The sequence below is a fragment of the Syngnathus scovelli genome, chromosome 4 (assembly GCF_024217435.2).
Source record: "Syngnathus scovelli strain Florida chromosome 4, RoL_Ssco_1.2, whole genome shotgun sequence".
Taxonomy (NCBI): Eukaryota; Metazoa; Chordata; class Actinopteri; order Syngnathiformes; family Syngnathidae; genus Syngnathus; species Syngnathus scovelli.
This window is the reverse complement of record NC_090850.1, coordinates 2132169-2144378: the sequence shown is the minus strand read 5'-3', so window position 1 is coordinate 2144378 and position 12210 is coordinate 2132169. Positions and strand designations below refer to the sequence as shown.

At 41.7% G+C, this 12210-nt stretch overlaps 1 protein-coding gene across 12 annotated transcripts in view; it reads left to right on the top strand.

Moving 5' to 3' along the window:
* Positions 1 to 12210, top strand: part of il16 (interleukin 16) — a 171786-nt gene that overhangs the window by 38129 nt on the left and 121447 nt on the right. For all 12 annotated transcript variants that reach the window (XR_011086740.1, XR_011086739.1, XR_011086738.1 and 9 more), the window contains exons 11-13: positions 395 to 468; positions 3824 to 4070; positions 9643 to 9760. Coding sequence is in view for 7 of the 12 variants with exons in the window: in XM_049717389.1 (XP_049573346.1) it covers positions 395 to 468; positions 3824 to 4070; positions 9643 to 9760 (439 nt within the window). In the remaining 5 variants the exon portion in view is untranslated. The remainder of the gene's footprint in view (positions 1 to 394; positions 469 to 3823; positions 4071 to 9642; positions 9761 to 12210) is intronic.

Below are 12210 nucleotides of genomic sequence, written 5' to 3'. Positions count from 1 at the left end.
AAAAGCGGTCCTCAGCTTTGCCAAGGAGTCCCATTCCTACAGTGGCAAAGTCAGTACGTGCCACGGTCTGTAATTAACCTAATGCAGCAATTAAACAGTAAATACTGTAAATATTTTAAGAACAAAAATATGTTGGGATTAAATACAAAACAATAAAACTATGGCAGTAATTGTGCAGGCCTTCTTGTTCTGCTTCACTGCAATTCAATATACAGCGCTGTGCAAACTGGTTCATTGAGTGATATTCAGAATCTGGAGTGAGGACCCTCTGTCCTCAACCTTTAGACTGACAAACCCTAATAATTAAAAGAGTAGCACAATATTTATTGCCCCTGTGCTCAGATGTGTGATAAAGATGCAACAATGAATATAAATATTATGATATTGTGTGTAGGCGATGAGATACTCGAGCTCAATGGGGAGTCACTGCATGGATTGAGTCACGATGATGCACTTCACAAGTTTAAAGTAAGTTGCCCGCCTCTTTACTCCGTCCATCTGTCCATCCATCCAACCGCTTATCTGTGCGAGGGCATGCTGTTTGAACAGAACGCCTTTGTTGACCTGATAATTTCATGCCATAAAGAGAGGCTAAAGGGGCGACAGACCGATACATACGGAAATACATAATTTGGAAATAAAATACTCGAGGGGTTTAACTGGGGTTGCACACATTTCTGACGGGGCTACAACCCCCTTACCCCTGGTGTAATGCCATCCCTGTTGTGTAGCTGCCCGCTTTCGTCATCACGGGACAACTTTGTCTCCGTGCGTCAAATTCAGGGGCTAAAAATGACATCCAGTCAAGGTCTGTTACATCGTTAAAACAAAAGATAACTAAACCACGGTAGGTTCGTTCCCAGTTCTTTATCTTTAATGCTCACTATGCTAACAGTAATTACCAAGACGCCGTCTTCACAGTTTGACTATTTAATGTATGCCAGAATGATCGATGCACAGCTGTGGAGGCTTTTCTGCGAGATGTGGAAGAAGGTCTAACTCCCAGTGCCAAGGTTCCTGCTCTTATACTACTCTGGGCCGCCTTCCTGCAAGGAAGCGACTCTACCTAGCCTGTGTGATAATGTGTGACCTTGTAGTCTTAACTGAGAGCGACTTCTACATATATGCAAAGAGTGAGAAAAGAAAGCTAATGAAGCAAGAAAAGGGTTACAGCGATATAACGGCATAGCTCAAGCTACCTAGCTAATCACATGTGCCAAAGAGGCCTATTCTAACAACCATAAGGTGATCAAACCGCAGAGTTTATTAATTTTTCTTACCAATACCGTACCATCAATGTCTGGCATCCCTTGAGCACGTCTCTGTAATGATGGTGGTCAATGTCTGGGAATTTTTCTTCATATCTTTTAAACAAATCACTCAATTAAAAAAAATATTTGGTCCAAATTGCTGTAAATCTACATTACATTACTTCAGCTACAATATTGTGCCTCAATAAATTAAAAAAATATTAACATCCTAACTCTTATGTAATGAGGCACAATACCGTATTTTTCTGACTAAAAGTCGCTCCGGAATATACGTCGCATTAGCCATAGAATGCACAATAACGTGAAAGAAAACATATAAGTCGCTCCGAAGTATAAGTCACATTTTGGGGGAAATTTATTCGACAAAATCCAATACCAAGAACAGACATGAACGAGCAACAACAGGCTAAACGATAGGTATGCTAACGTAACATAAACACAATCGAAGAGCTGAGAACGGGCCTGACGTAACATTCAGAGTTATTCAAATAACTATTACATAAATAACACGTTTATAAAACCATCTGCGTCACTCCAATTCATTAAATCCATTGATCGTCCTTTATGTCAACATAAATGCGCGCCGCTGACGGCGGTTGCACTTCAAAATAGGCCCATATAACGATATATAAATTATATATCAAATAACTATTATATAAGCAATAATGTTATCAAACCATATGTGTCACTCCAAACCACTAAATCCATCGCTCGTCCTTTATGTCAACAATGCCGGGTGCGCGCCGCTGATGGTGCTTACACTTCAAAATATTCCACAGGCCCGTATAGCGATATATAAATTATATATCAAATAACTATTATATAAGCAATAATATTATCAAACCATCTGTGTCACTCCAAATCATTAAATTCATCGATCAAATTCCTCGTCCTTTGTCAACAACGCCGCGTGTGTGCCGCTGACGTCAGCCTCGTCGTTATTCCACAGATCTAGTATATAACTATAATGTAGCATTAACAAAGTATCAGGAAAGACGTGGGTTTGGTAAACGGCTCTTTATTTAACAAAACAGGAGTTCAACGAGGCAACAACTACTGAACTGTAACGATAAAAACATATACAAGTTGCTACATGAAATAAAATATATCAACTAACTATAACATAAATAGTTCACCGCCACACGCCCCCAAGCACCGGCGTGGACTTCCAGGCGTGTGGCGGCGTGGACTTCCATCCCCGGAGGTGGCACTTCCAGCCACGGAGGTGGCTGGGACCTACGTAGAGTAGGACCGGGCGTGCGTAGGAGCAGTGTCCGAGCCCCATCCACCGACACCGGACAGCCACCCGGCCGAGCGCCGGCACCCGACTTCCATCCACGGAGGTGAAAGAGAGCTCTGTAGAGTAGGACTGGGCGTGCGTAAAAGCCATGTCCGAGCCCCATCCACCGTCCCCGGACAGCCACCCGGCCAAGCGCCGGCCCCCGACTTCCATCCACGGAGGTGAGAGAGAGCTCCGTAGAGTAGGACCGGGCGTGCGTAAAAGCCATAATAGTTTTTCAAACCTTCTGTGTCACACCAAATCATTAAATCCTTCAAACTCTTTGTCCTCCGTGTCACTTACAAACAAAGCCGCTAATGATGCCGGTAGTACGTGGGGCCCTTCGTCATCCCGTGATCGAATCTTTGTCCTCTATGTAAACAACTGCTGCACCGCGCCGCTGACGTCACTTGAAGTTCAAATTACAGTAATCCCTTGCTTCATCGTGATTCGTTTATCGCAGTTTCACTTTTTAATTTTTTTTATTTTGAAAATTTGTGAAAAAATTCACATATAAGTCGCTCCACAGTATAAGTCGCCCCCTTAAACTATGAAAAAAAACGTGACTTATAGTCCGAAAAATATGGTATATTTTGGCAGACGTGACTTTATTCCATGACTGACTGCCAACAAGTCAGACAAGACACAAGTCATCAAAGTAAAGACAATATGGTGTATCAAAGGACACATAGAACCCCTCCCCTAACTGCAGGCCTGCTGCGAGAGGCCCAGTCCTACGGTCAGCCACACAAGAATATTTTCTTTATCGGCATGTTAAATTTTTCAATAATAACGATATTGCAATATCCAACATCCATATTGCATATTTTTCCAATATTGTGCAGCCCTACACTGTATAATGTTTTATGATGGATCTGTAAATGATCATGCAAATGCTTAATGCCGTTAATAAGAACCTTCAGCTACAGAGAGGGTTCTCATTTCTCTTAAATCAGACACGGAGAAAATAATCCTTGTGATATGTTGAAGTAGTTATAAGTAGAGATGTCCATGTAAATTTTGGTGCCAACTGTTTTGGGACATTTTAAGTTATAGGGATAGTATGTACAATGATTTCCAATGGGGAAATTGTGATTGCTTCCTTCCGCGACTTCATCAATCAAGACAAGGAGGGGAGGGGTGTGTGGCTCTACTCTTGTTTAAAAATGGGTGTTTTTAAATGGAAAAAAAATAGGAAATGCCAACTTTATTCCTTTTCCTGGTTAAAAAATACATAAACTGGGCTTTACCATCCCTTTAATGTTTTTTACAGCAGATCAAAAAGGGCCTATTGACTCTAGTGGTGAGGACAAGCCTGCGAGTGGGAGCCTTGTGTGGCCAGGCCCAGGTCGCTCAGCTGTGCAGATCACGCTCACTCAACTCCGCCACAGGTATGGCTGGACTCAGTGATGAGATGAGAGATTACGACTTCAAAACTTGCAACAATTCCATCATTAACATCCCAAGTGCACCCACTAAAGAAGGGGACCGTATCATGATGGAGATCATCCTGCATAAAGGTCAGACTCACTAGAATTGTGATCAGGTTAACTGTTGTTTTTCTCCATTGTTTTAATTTAATGCAAGCATGGAAATTACTTTTTCATTAACATGGGATGGTTAGTTTTTGTTTGTGTGTGACAGCTTTTGATATCTCAACCTGGATTGCTTTCGGAAGTGAGGTTCAAAGGAAGGAAGTTCTATTCAGTGCCATAGGCCAAAAATAACACTTATCCTCTCACATACACCATAGTGATTGGCAAATGAAGCTTCAAATTAGCTTCATGAAACAGTCGCTGTTTTGAATCCTCTAGATCAGTGTTTCCCAACCACTGTGCCGCGGCACACTGGTGTGCCGTGAGAGACGTTCAGCTGTGCCGTGGGATTGTCCAATATTAATTACGGAGCGCATTGTAAACAGGATCACCAAACCACTCGTCAGTTCGCGCAAGGCCTGGTCAGCCACTTGCTAATCAAGAATCGGAGAATCTTGAGATTTCATATTGTCTCGGTCTGATTGTATTGCATCGGCACATATTCAGTTTATGCTGTGTGCTTTTGCTGACAGTGACAGACAACTATGACGGTTGTGGTGCATTTGTGGTCCAATGGAAATCAGAGCACACAGTTCATCCGGAGAACCTGGATTGGTTATTTTTCACATACATAAAATAAACAGTCAAGTTGAGACACCTCGACTGTGATAGCCACTGAGCTGCTGTCAGAACAGCAAGTGACTTTTTTCTTATTGTTGCAATATTTATAGACCTAGTATAAAACGGTAAACAAAATCACGTTGATTCTTTTATTTTAATCACAATCACTTTAAATAGTTTATTTCTTACACCGTCTCACTTTTATTTTAAAAAAGGAATACAATTTAAAGAATACTTAGTATTTATTTCTATTAAGTTATTCGACTCTCCATACACATATAGGAAAAGGACTTCACGTCTTTCGTTGTAATATAACTGATTTTAATGTAGGAGCTTAACAGATTTTTGTTGGCGGTGTGCCGCGAGATTTTTTCCAATGAAAAGGTGTGCCGTGAATGAAAAAAGGTTGGGAAACACTGCTCTAGATCAGTGGTTCTCAAATGGGGGTACGCATACCCCTGGGGGTACGTGGAGGTGCTCCAGGGGGTACGTGAGATTTTACAAAAATATATACCGGTATTAAAAAAAAACACAAAAAAACAGTAAGCCTGATTGTCTTGAGAATTAGTTATAAAATTTTGATGCAATACAAATGTATGTTTTATATTCAGTATTCAATTTTAATCCTTAATAAACGGACTCTCCACAAACCAATAGCAGTCACCTGCGGTTGCCTTGATGACACACTGTAACATGGAAATGTGGTTAAAGTGTAGCAGCGATGCTGCTGTTGAAAAGACGGAGAAACAAGTAAAAATGAAGGCAAAACTAGAGCCGACGAAGTACCGACAGTACATGGAAGACTATTGTTTGATGGGATTTACGTCCACAAGTTGTAACCCACCCAAAGCGCTGTGCTTTTTTTGCGGGGAGAAATTAGCCAACGCTAGCATGAAGCCGGCACATCTCCAGCGGCATCTCACCACAAAACACGGATGCCATGTTGGTAAGCCACCAGAGTTCTTCAGGAGGAAACTTTCTGACTTCCAGTCATCCCAAGACACAATGCGAAAAGCCTCCACTACATCAGCCAAAGCCCTGGAGGCTTCTTATGCGGTTTCTTTGCTCGTAGCTAAAGCCAAAAAAACGTTCACTATAGCTGAAGAGCTGCTGCTCCCCGCTGCTGTTGTATTGGCCGAAACTATGCTAGACAAAAAAATCTGCGGATACATTAAAAACTGTGCCTTTGTCTAATGGCACTGTTTGCCGCAGAATAGACAGAATGGGTGCAGACATTGTCGAACAAGTTGTGGGAAAACTTAGCGACTCTTTTCCACTCCAGCTGGATGAATCCACAGATGTCAGTGGAAATGCACAGCTTGTTGCTTTTGTGAGATACATAGAGACTGACGACATTTGTGAACACATACTTTTCTGCAAAAGTCTGGAGGGGAGAACAACCGGAGAGGACATTTTTAATGTCGTTAACGCATTTTTCTCTGAAAATGGTATCAGCTGGAAATTCTGCAGCAGCGTCTGTACAGATGCGGCTGCATCAATGACGGGCAGTGCGAAAGGGCTCATTGCGCAGATTAAAAAGGAAAATCCCGACATTAAGTGGACTCACTGTGTGATTTACAGGGAAGCGTTAGCGTCTAAGAAAATGAGCCCCGTGTTGCATGATGTTTTGAACGACAGCATCAAAGTGGTCAACTTCATCAAGTCAAGGCCACTTAATGCACGTTTGTTCCGCAAACTCTGTGAAAACATGGGAGCTGAACACACGCAACTCCTCCTGCATACAGAAGTGCGCTGGCTCTCTCAAGAGAAGATACTCAACAGGCTGTTGCAGTTACGAGCTGAAGTGCACACCTTTCTGACAGAGCACGGATCGTCCTTTGTCAACAATGGGTGCGCGCCGCTGACGGCGCTTTCACTTTTGAATATTCCACAGGCCCATATAACGATATATAAATTAGATATCAAATAACTATTATATAAACAATATTATCATCAAACCATCTGTGCACTCTAAATCATTAAATCCATCGATCAAATTCCTCGTCCTTTGTCAACAACGCCGCGCGTGCGCCCTGACATCAGCCTTGTCGTTATTCCACAGATCTAGTATATAACTATATTGTAGCGTTAACAAAGTACAAGGAAAGACGTGGGTTTGGTAAACGGCTCTTTATTTAACAAAACAAACTTCCAGGCATGTGGCGGCGTGGACTTCCAGCCACGGAGGTGGAAGAGAGATCCATAGAATAGGACCGGCCGTGCGTAAAAGCCATGACCGAGCCCCATCCACCGTCCCCGGACAGCCACCCGGCCGAGCGCCGGCCCCCGACTTCTATCCATGGAGGTGAAAGAGAGCTCCATATAGTAGGACCGGGTGTGCGTAAAAGCCATAATAGTTTTTCAAACCTTCTGTGTCACTCCAAATCCTTAAATCCTTCAAACTCTTCGTTCTCCGTGTCACTTAGAAACAAAGCCGCTAATGATGCCGGTAGTACGTGGGGCCCTTCGTCATCCCGTGATCAATCTTTGTCTTTTTGTAAACAACCGCCGCGCCGCGCTGCTGACGTCACTTGAAATTCAAATTACAGTAATCCCTTGCTACATCACTGTTCATTTATCACAGTTTCCCTTTTTTGGGGAGGAAAATCGCCCCCCCCCACCCAAACTATGAAAAAAAAAAAAGGCGAATTATAGTCCGAAAATTACGGTAAATTAATTTATTTTTGTGAACACATTTTTAGTTATGTATATTTTTATTTCCTTGCAAGAGATTATTACAAGAAAGATTAATATAAATTAGCAGTGTTCTGCATACAGTATTTGAGTTTTGAAAGGGTTTATGCCTTCTTGGTGGTCACTGTTTGCTGTTTATCATTTTTGTTTCTATATGCAATGTTTGAAACATAAATGTGTCTGTCAGGTACATTGCCACAAGTTGTTTAACTTTAATAAATCAAACACTGATGGGACAATCCTGTACCTGTTTCTTTTCGACCAGAAATGTGTTGCGCTGGACAGGGGGTACTTGGCTGAAAAAATATTTCAAAGGGGGTAGGTACATCACTGAAAAAAGTTTGAGAACCACTGCTCTAGATGGCACCTTTGGTTGAAAGATAGTAGTTTAAGAAGGGCAATTGAGTGTGTCTTTTTGATTGATTGATTGATTGATTGATTGATTGATTGATTGATTGATTGATTGATTGATTGATTGATGTAAACATAAAACATAAAAGGAGGAAAAAAATACAATAAATAACAATTCAAAGTGCCATATTTAAGTCAGAAAAAAACAAAAAAAACAAAGAATGCTCGAAACGGAGGAGGAGGAAGCAGAGCTTTTTAGATTCCTACCCCTTTCTCACTTAATCCATAAAATAAAATGGAAAGCCATTAAATAAAATATTCAACATATAAATCAATAAAACAGAATACAAGTACACACAGTTCCAGACTTATTTTTCTGTTTCCTTTTGGCCTGTGTGTCGTCAGTTTGGCTATTATTCTTTTTCTCATACATGTCAAGAAACCAGTCTTTATATACTGTTTTGAACAGTTTTATGTTTGCACTATTTTTGCGCTCACTTTCTAGACCATTCCACAATTTCACCCCACAGACAGTTATACACATACTTTTCATAGTTGTTCTGACCTTTACTCTCTTAAAATCTCCCCTCTCAGATTGTACCCACCCTGCCTTTCCATAAACACATTTTGTATTCCGCTCGGAAGAAGGTTATATCTTGCTCTGTACATAATTTGAGCTGTCTTGTGTTTAATCAGATCCTTGAATTTCAAAGTTTGTGTTATTATGACTAGTGTGTTTGTATGCTCCCGATATCTCTTGTTAGTGAGCATTCTTATTGCTCTTTTTTAAAACATGCCCAATGGCTTTAGGTTGGACTTGTTGCCTTCAAGCCTATATTGAATAGAGTAACAGCTTGAGAAGCTCAATAAACGCTTCAATAGACTTGAACGCTTCATGACTTGAAGCCCCATTTTCCCATCACTATCAAAAACATTTCACACAACAAAAATAAAACACACACAGCTGTTAGAGATTTGCTTACTCCAACTTATTTTGCAAGAACCACACGGGAGACAAGTAAGTCCTTTTGGACACCTGCAGGTGGAGAGTTCACTCGTTGAAGGAATGAAGTCTAAAAACTCTCCCTCCTGCAAGGGCATATTCATTAAGAGAAACAGAGTGGGGGGTTGAGAGTTGACAGGTTTGGTGAACCCCCGGCCTCTGGTAAGATCAGAGCAGGGGGTGTTTTACGATGTTGTGGGAAACAGAACAACTTTGATTGCTTCCTCTGCAGCTGGTCACTCAAGCAGAGGAAGCAACCACTTCATTTTACTGCATTGTGAGAGCAAGACAAGATTGGTTAATCATTATAGTCTACATTCCAACATAAAACAAATAAAAACAGTCTGTCTCACTTTTCCTGTGCAATATAGAAAATGAATATCAATATAGTGTAGGGGGCGGCTCGGTGGCGCACTGGGTAGCACGTCCGCCTCACAGTTAGGAGGGTGCGGGTTAGATTCCACCTCCGGCCCTCCCTGTGCGGAGTTTACATGTTCTCCCCGAGCCCGCGTCGGTTTTCTCCGGGCACTCCGGTTTCCTCCCACATCCCAAAAACATGCTTGGTAGGCCGATTGATCACTCCAAATTGTCCCTAGGTGTGAGTGCGAGTGTGAATGGTTGTTTGTCTCTGTGTGCCCTGCGATTGGCTGGCAACCGGTTCAGGGTGTCCCCCGCCTACTGCCCGATGACGGCTGGGATAGGCTCCAGCACGCCCGCGACCCCCGTGGGGACTAAGCGGTTCAGAAAATGGATGGATGGAATATAGTGTAGGTTTCTGCTTTATTGTAGATTAATTCAATCTCAAGTTTCAGTATACACTTCACAAGGAGTTGTTAAATACCCAAGGAAAAATACAATCTATTTAATTTTTTTTTTTCTTTTTCCTAGAAGCCAGTGTTGGTCTGGGCATCGGATTGTGCTGTGTTCCATCTACTGACAGATGTCCTGGAATCTACATACATACCTTATCACCCGGATCTGTTGCTCACATTGATGGAAGACTTCAGTAAGGGCTCGTAAATTATCTAAATAGAAGTATATATATATCTAAGTATATAGTGCTTCTGTGTACCAGACACCAGTCATGAATATTGTGTGTTGCCCAACAGCGTTCCATTAAAAAGTAGATTATAAAGTGCTACTACAAATCAGTAGGTTTTAGAAAAGTACTAAAGAATATTGCACATTTTTCATCTATCAAACACATTCCAGAGCTACTAGGTACAAATAAAATGAGAATTCAGCATATTGAACTGCACAAGAAACTACACATGGCTGTTTAGTACACTGAAGACAACATTAGTGTAGTTGGTAACACATGGCTACAGATCCACTCTCCTAGATGCTTCTTAAAGGGGACCTTTGGGGCACCAAAGGTTAGGGTTAGGTGTGCTCCCATATTTGTCAGCTTTCTTATACAACATTGAGACGTCTTAACAAATACATTTGACAATAAATTTCCTTTAATACAAGTGTTGCCAGTAGTAATAGATTGCTCGTCAACTGCCACTCACATGGTAACATGAGTTGGTTGGGCTTGACGTGCTGGGACAGCTTGTACAACACCCTAAACCTGCCTGGTCTCGTGGTGTGAGTCTTTAATCCATTACCTGGAGGGCAAGAGTATGTAGGGGAGAGGACTAACAAACCAATTCCACCCACCCCAACTGGTCAGGAATGGCCATTGGTTTGACATAGGGCATTCTGTAAAATATCCCATATGCTACAGAGGCAGCAACAAAAGAAACAATGACATCTGGATGTGAAGGCCCACAGGAACACCAAACTCGTATGTCCGCCTCCGATGAAATCCCTTGGGAAGTTGATGGTGCAAAGAAGTGGGTCCTGAGCACCAAAAGCAACCTCAATTTTGACTGGAATGTTCAAAGCATGTTTGAAGCTGGAAAGTTGACGCAGATCACCAAGAAAATGAGACTCTACTACTTCAATATCCTCGGGATGAGTGATGCGAGATGGACTGATTCAGGATCAATCCAAACAAACACTGGAAAAACAATTCTATACTCTGGGCGAGACGATGACCAGCATCAAGAAGGGGTTGCCATCATTCTCAAAAAGAGCATAGAGAAATCACTCTGGAACACAATGGAATGGAAACCCATTGGCAACAGAATATTATCAGACAGATTCAAGGGGCAACATCCTTACAATTATACAAAGATACTCTCCCAACAATTATGCCAAATAAGAGGAAAAAGACAATTTATATGACATCCTGCAATCGGAAGTCCAAAGAACATCTGCCCAATACCTTCTTATAGTCAGCGGCGACCTAAATGCAAAGGTTAGCAGTGATAACACCAACTACGAAAAAACACGGATGCGGAATAATGAACGACAAACAAAGAATAGCTTCATTCTGTCTAGCCAACATTGATCACTGGAGGCACTCTGTTTCCCCACAACAACATACACGAACTGACATGGCTTTCACCAAACGAGAGAGACCAGAACAAGATTGACCATCCAATGATCAATAGCAAATGGAGACATTCATTGAGAGATGTAAAAGTGAGGGGAGGAGCAGATGTCTTCAGCGACCATCACCTTGTAACAGCAGCCATCAAATTAAAGTTGAAAAGATCAGGACCGACACCCAAAGGTCCCCCGAGATTTGACGTCAGCATGCTGAAAGACCCATCCATAAAAAGGAAACTCATAACAACTCCGAAACAGATACCAAGATCTCTCCTGTACTACAACGGACAATGTTAGTGAGACTGACATCAAACAGCATTGGACAAATATTGTCGAAATATACAAGGAAACCAACAAGACTATCCAACACAAGAGTAGACGACATAAAGAATGGCTCAATAGGGAATCATGGCAGACTATTGAAGAGAGAAAGAATTTGAAATCCAGAATAAAGAACACCAAATCAGCCAGGATCACGCAAGAACTCAAAAGTCCAGTACCAAAGTACCAACAAACAGGTTAAAAAGCTAACAAGAAGAGCCTACCTAGAATTGGCAAGCGCTGCTGTAGAAGCATCACATAATCAACGTGGAAAAGTTTACAAAATAACAAACCTGACATGTTTTGCATTTTTATTTCATTAAACCATGACCATGGTGTCAGAAGCAATGACTTCTCTATGTGTTGACACAAATTTGAACCTTGTTAACTCTCGATTCTGTAAATGTGAGAAGTGCACTTATTGCTACTGCGTACAGTAAAATAAATGAGAGATAAATGAGCAAGCTTCAGGTCACTCCTGGGTCTGGGAGCAGATAAAGGTCCAAAATAACAGCTGCACTTTGGGAATAAGCAAATGAAAACCCAAGTCACGTTTTCGGCAGGTTGACATTAAAGAGATGTGCATGGTGCTCAGTGTGCTAGATGCTGATGGTACATTACAGAAGTAGAAGGAAAGATTTCTTCAGCCTGAGAGTGGAGCACGATAGTGACAGCAACCTGTCACCAAAGCTAATT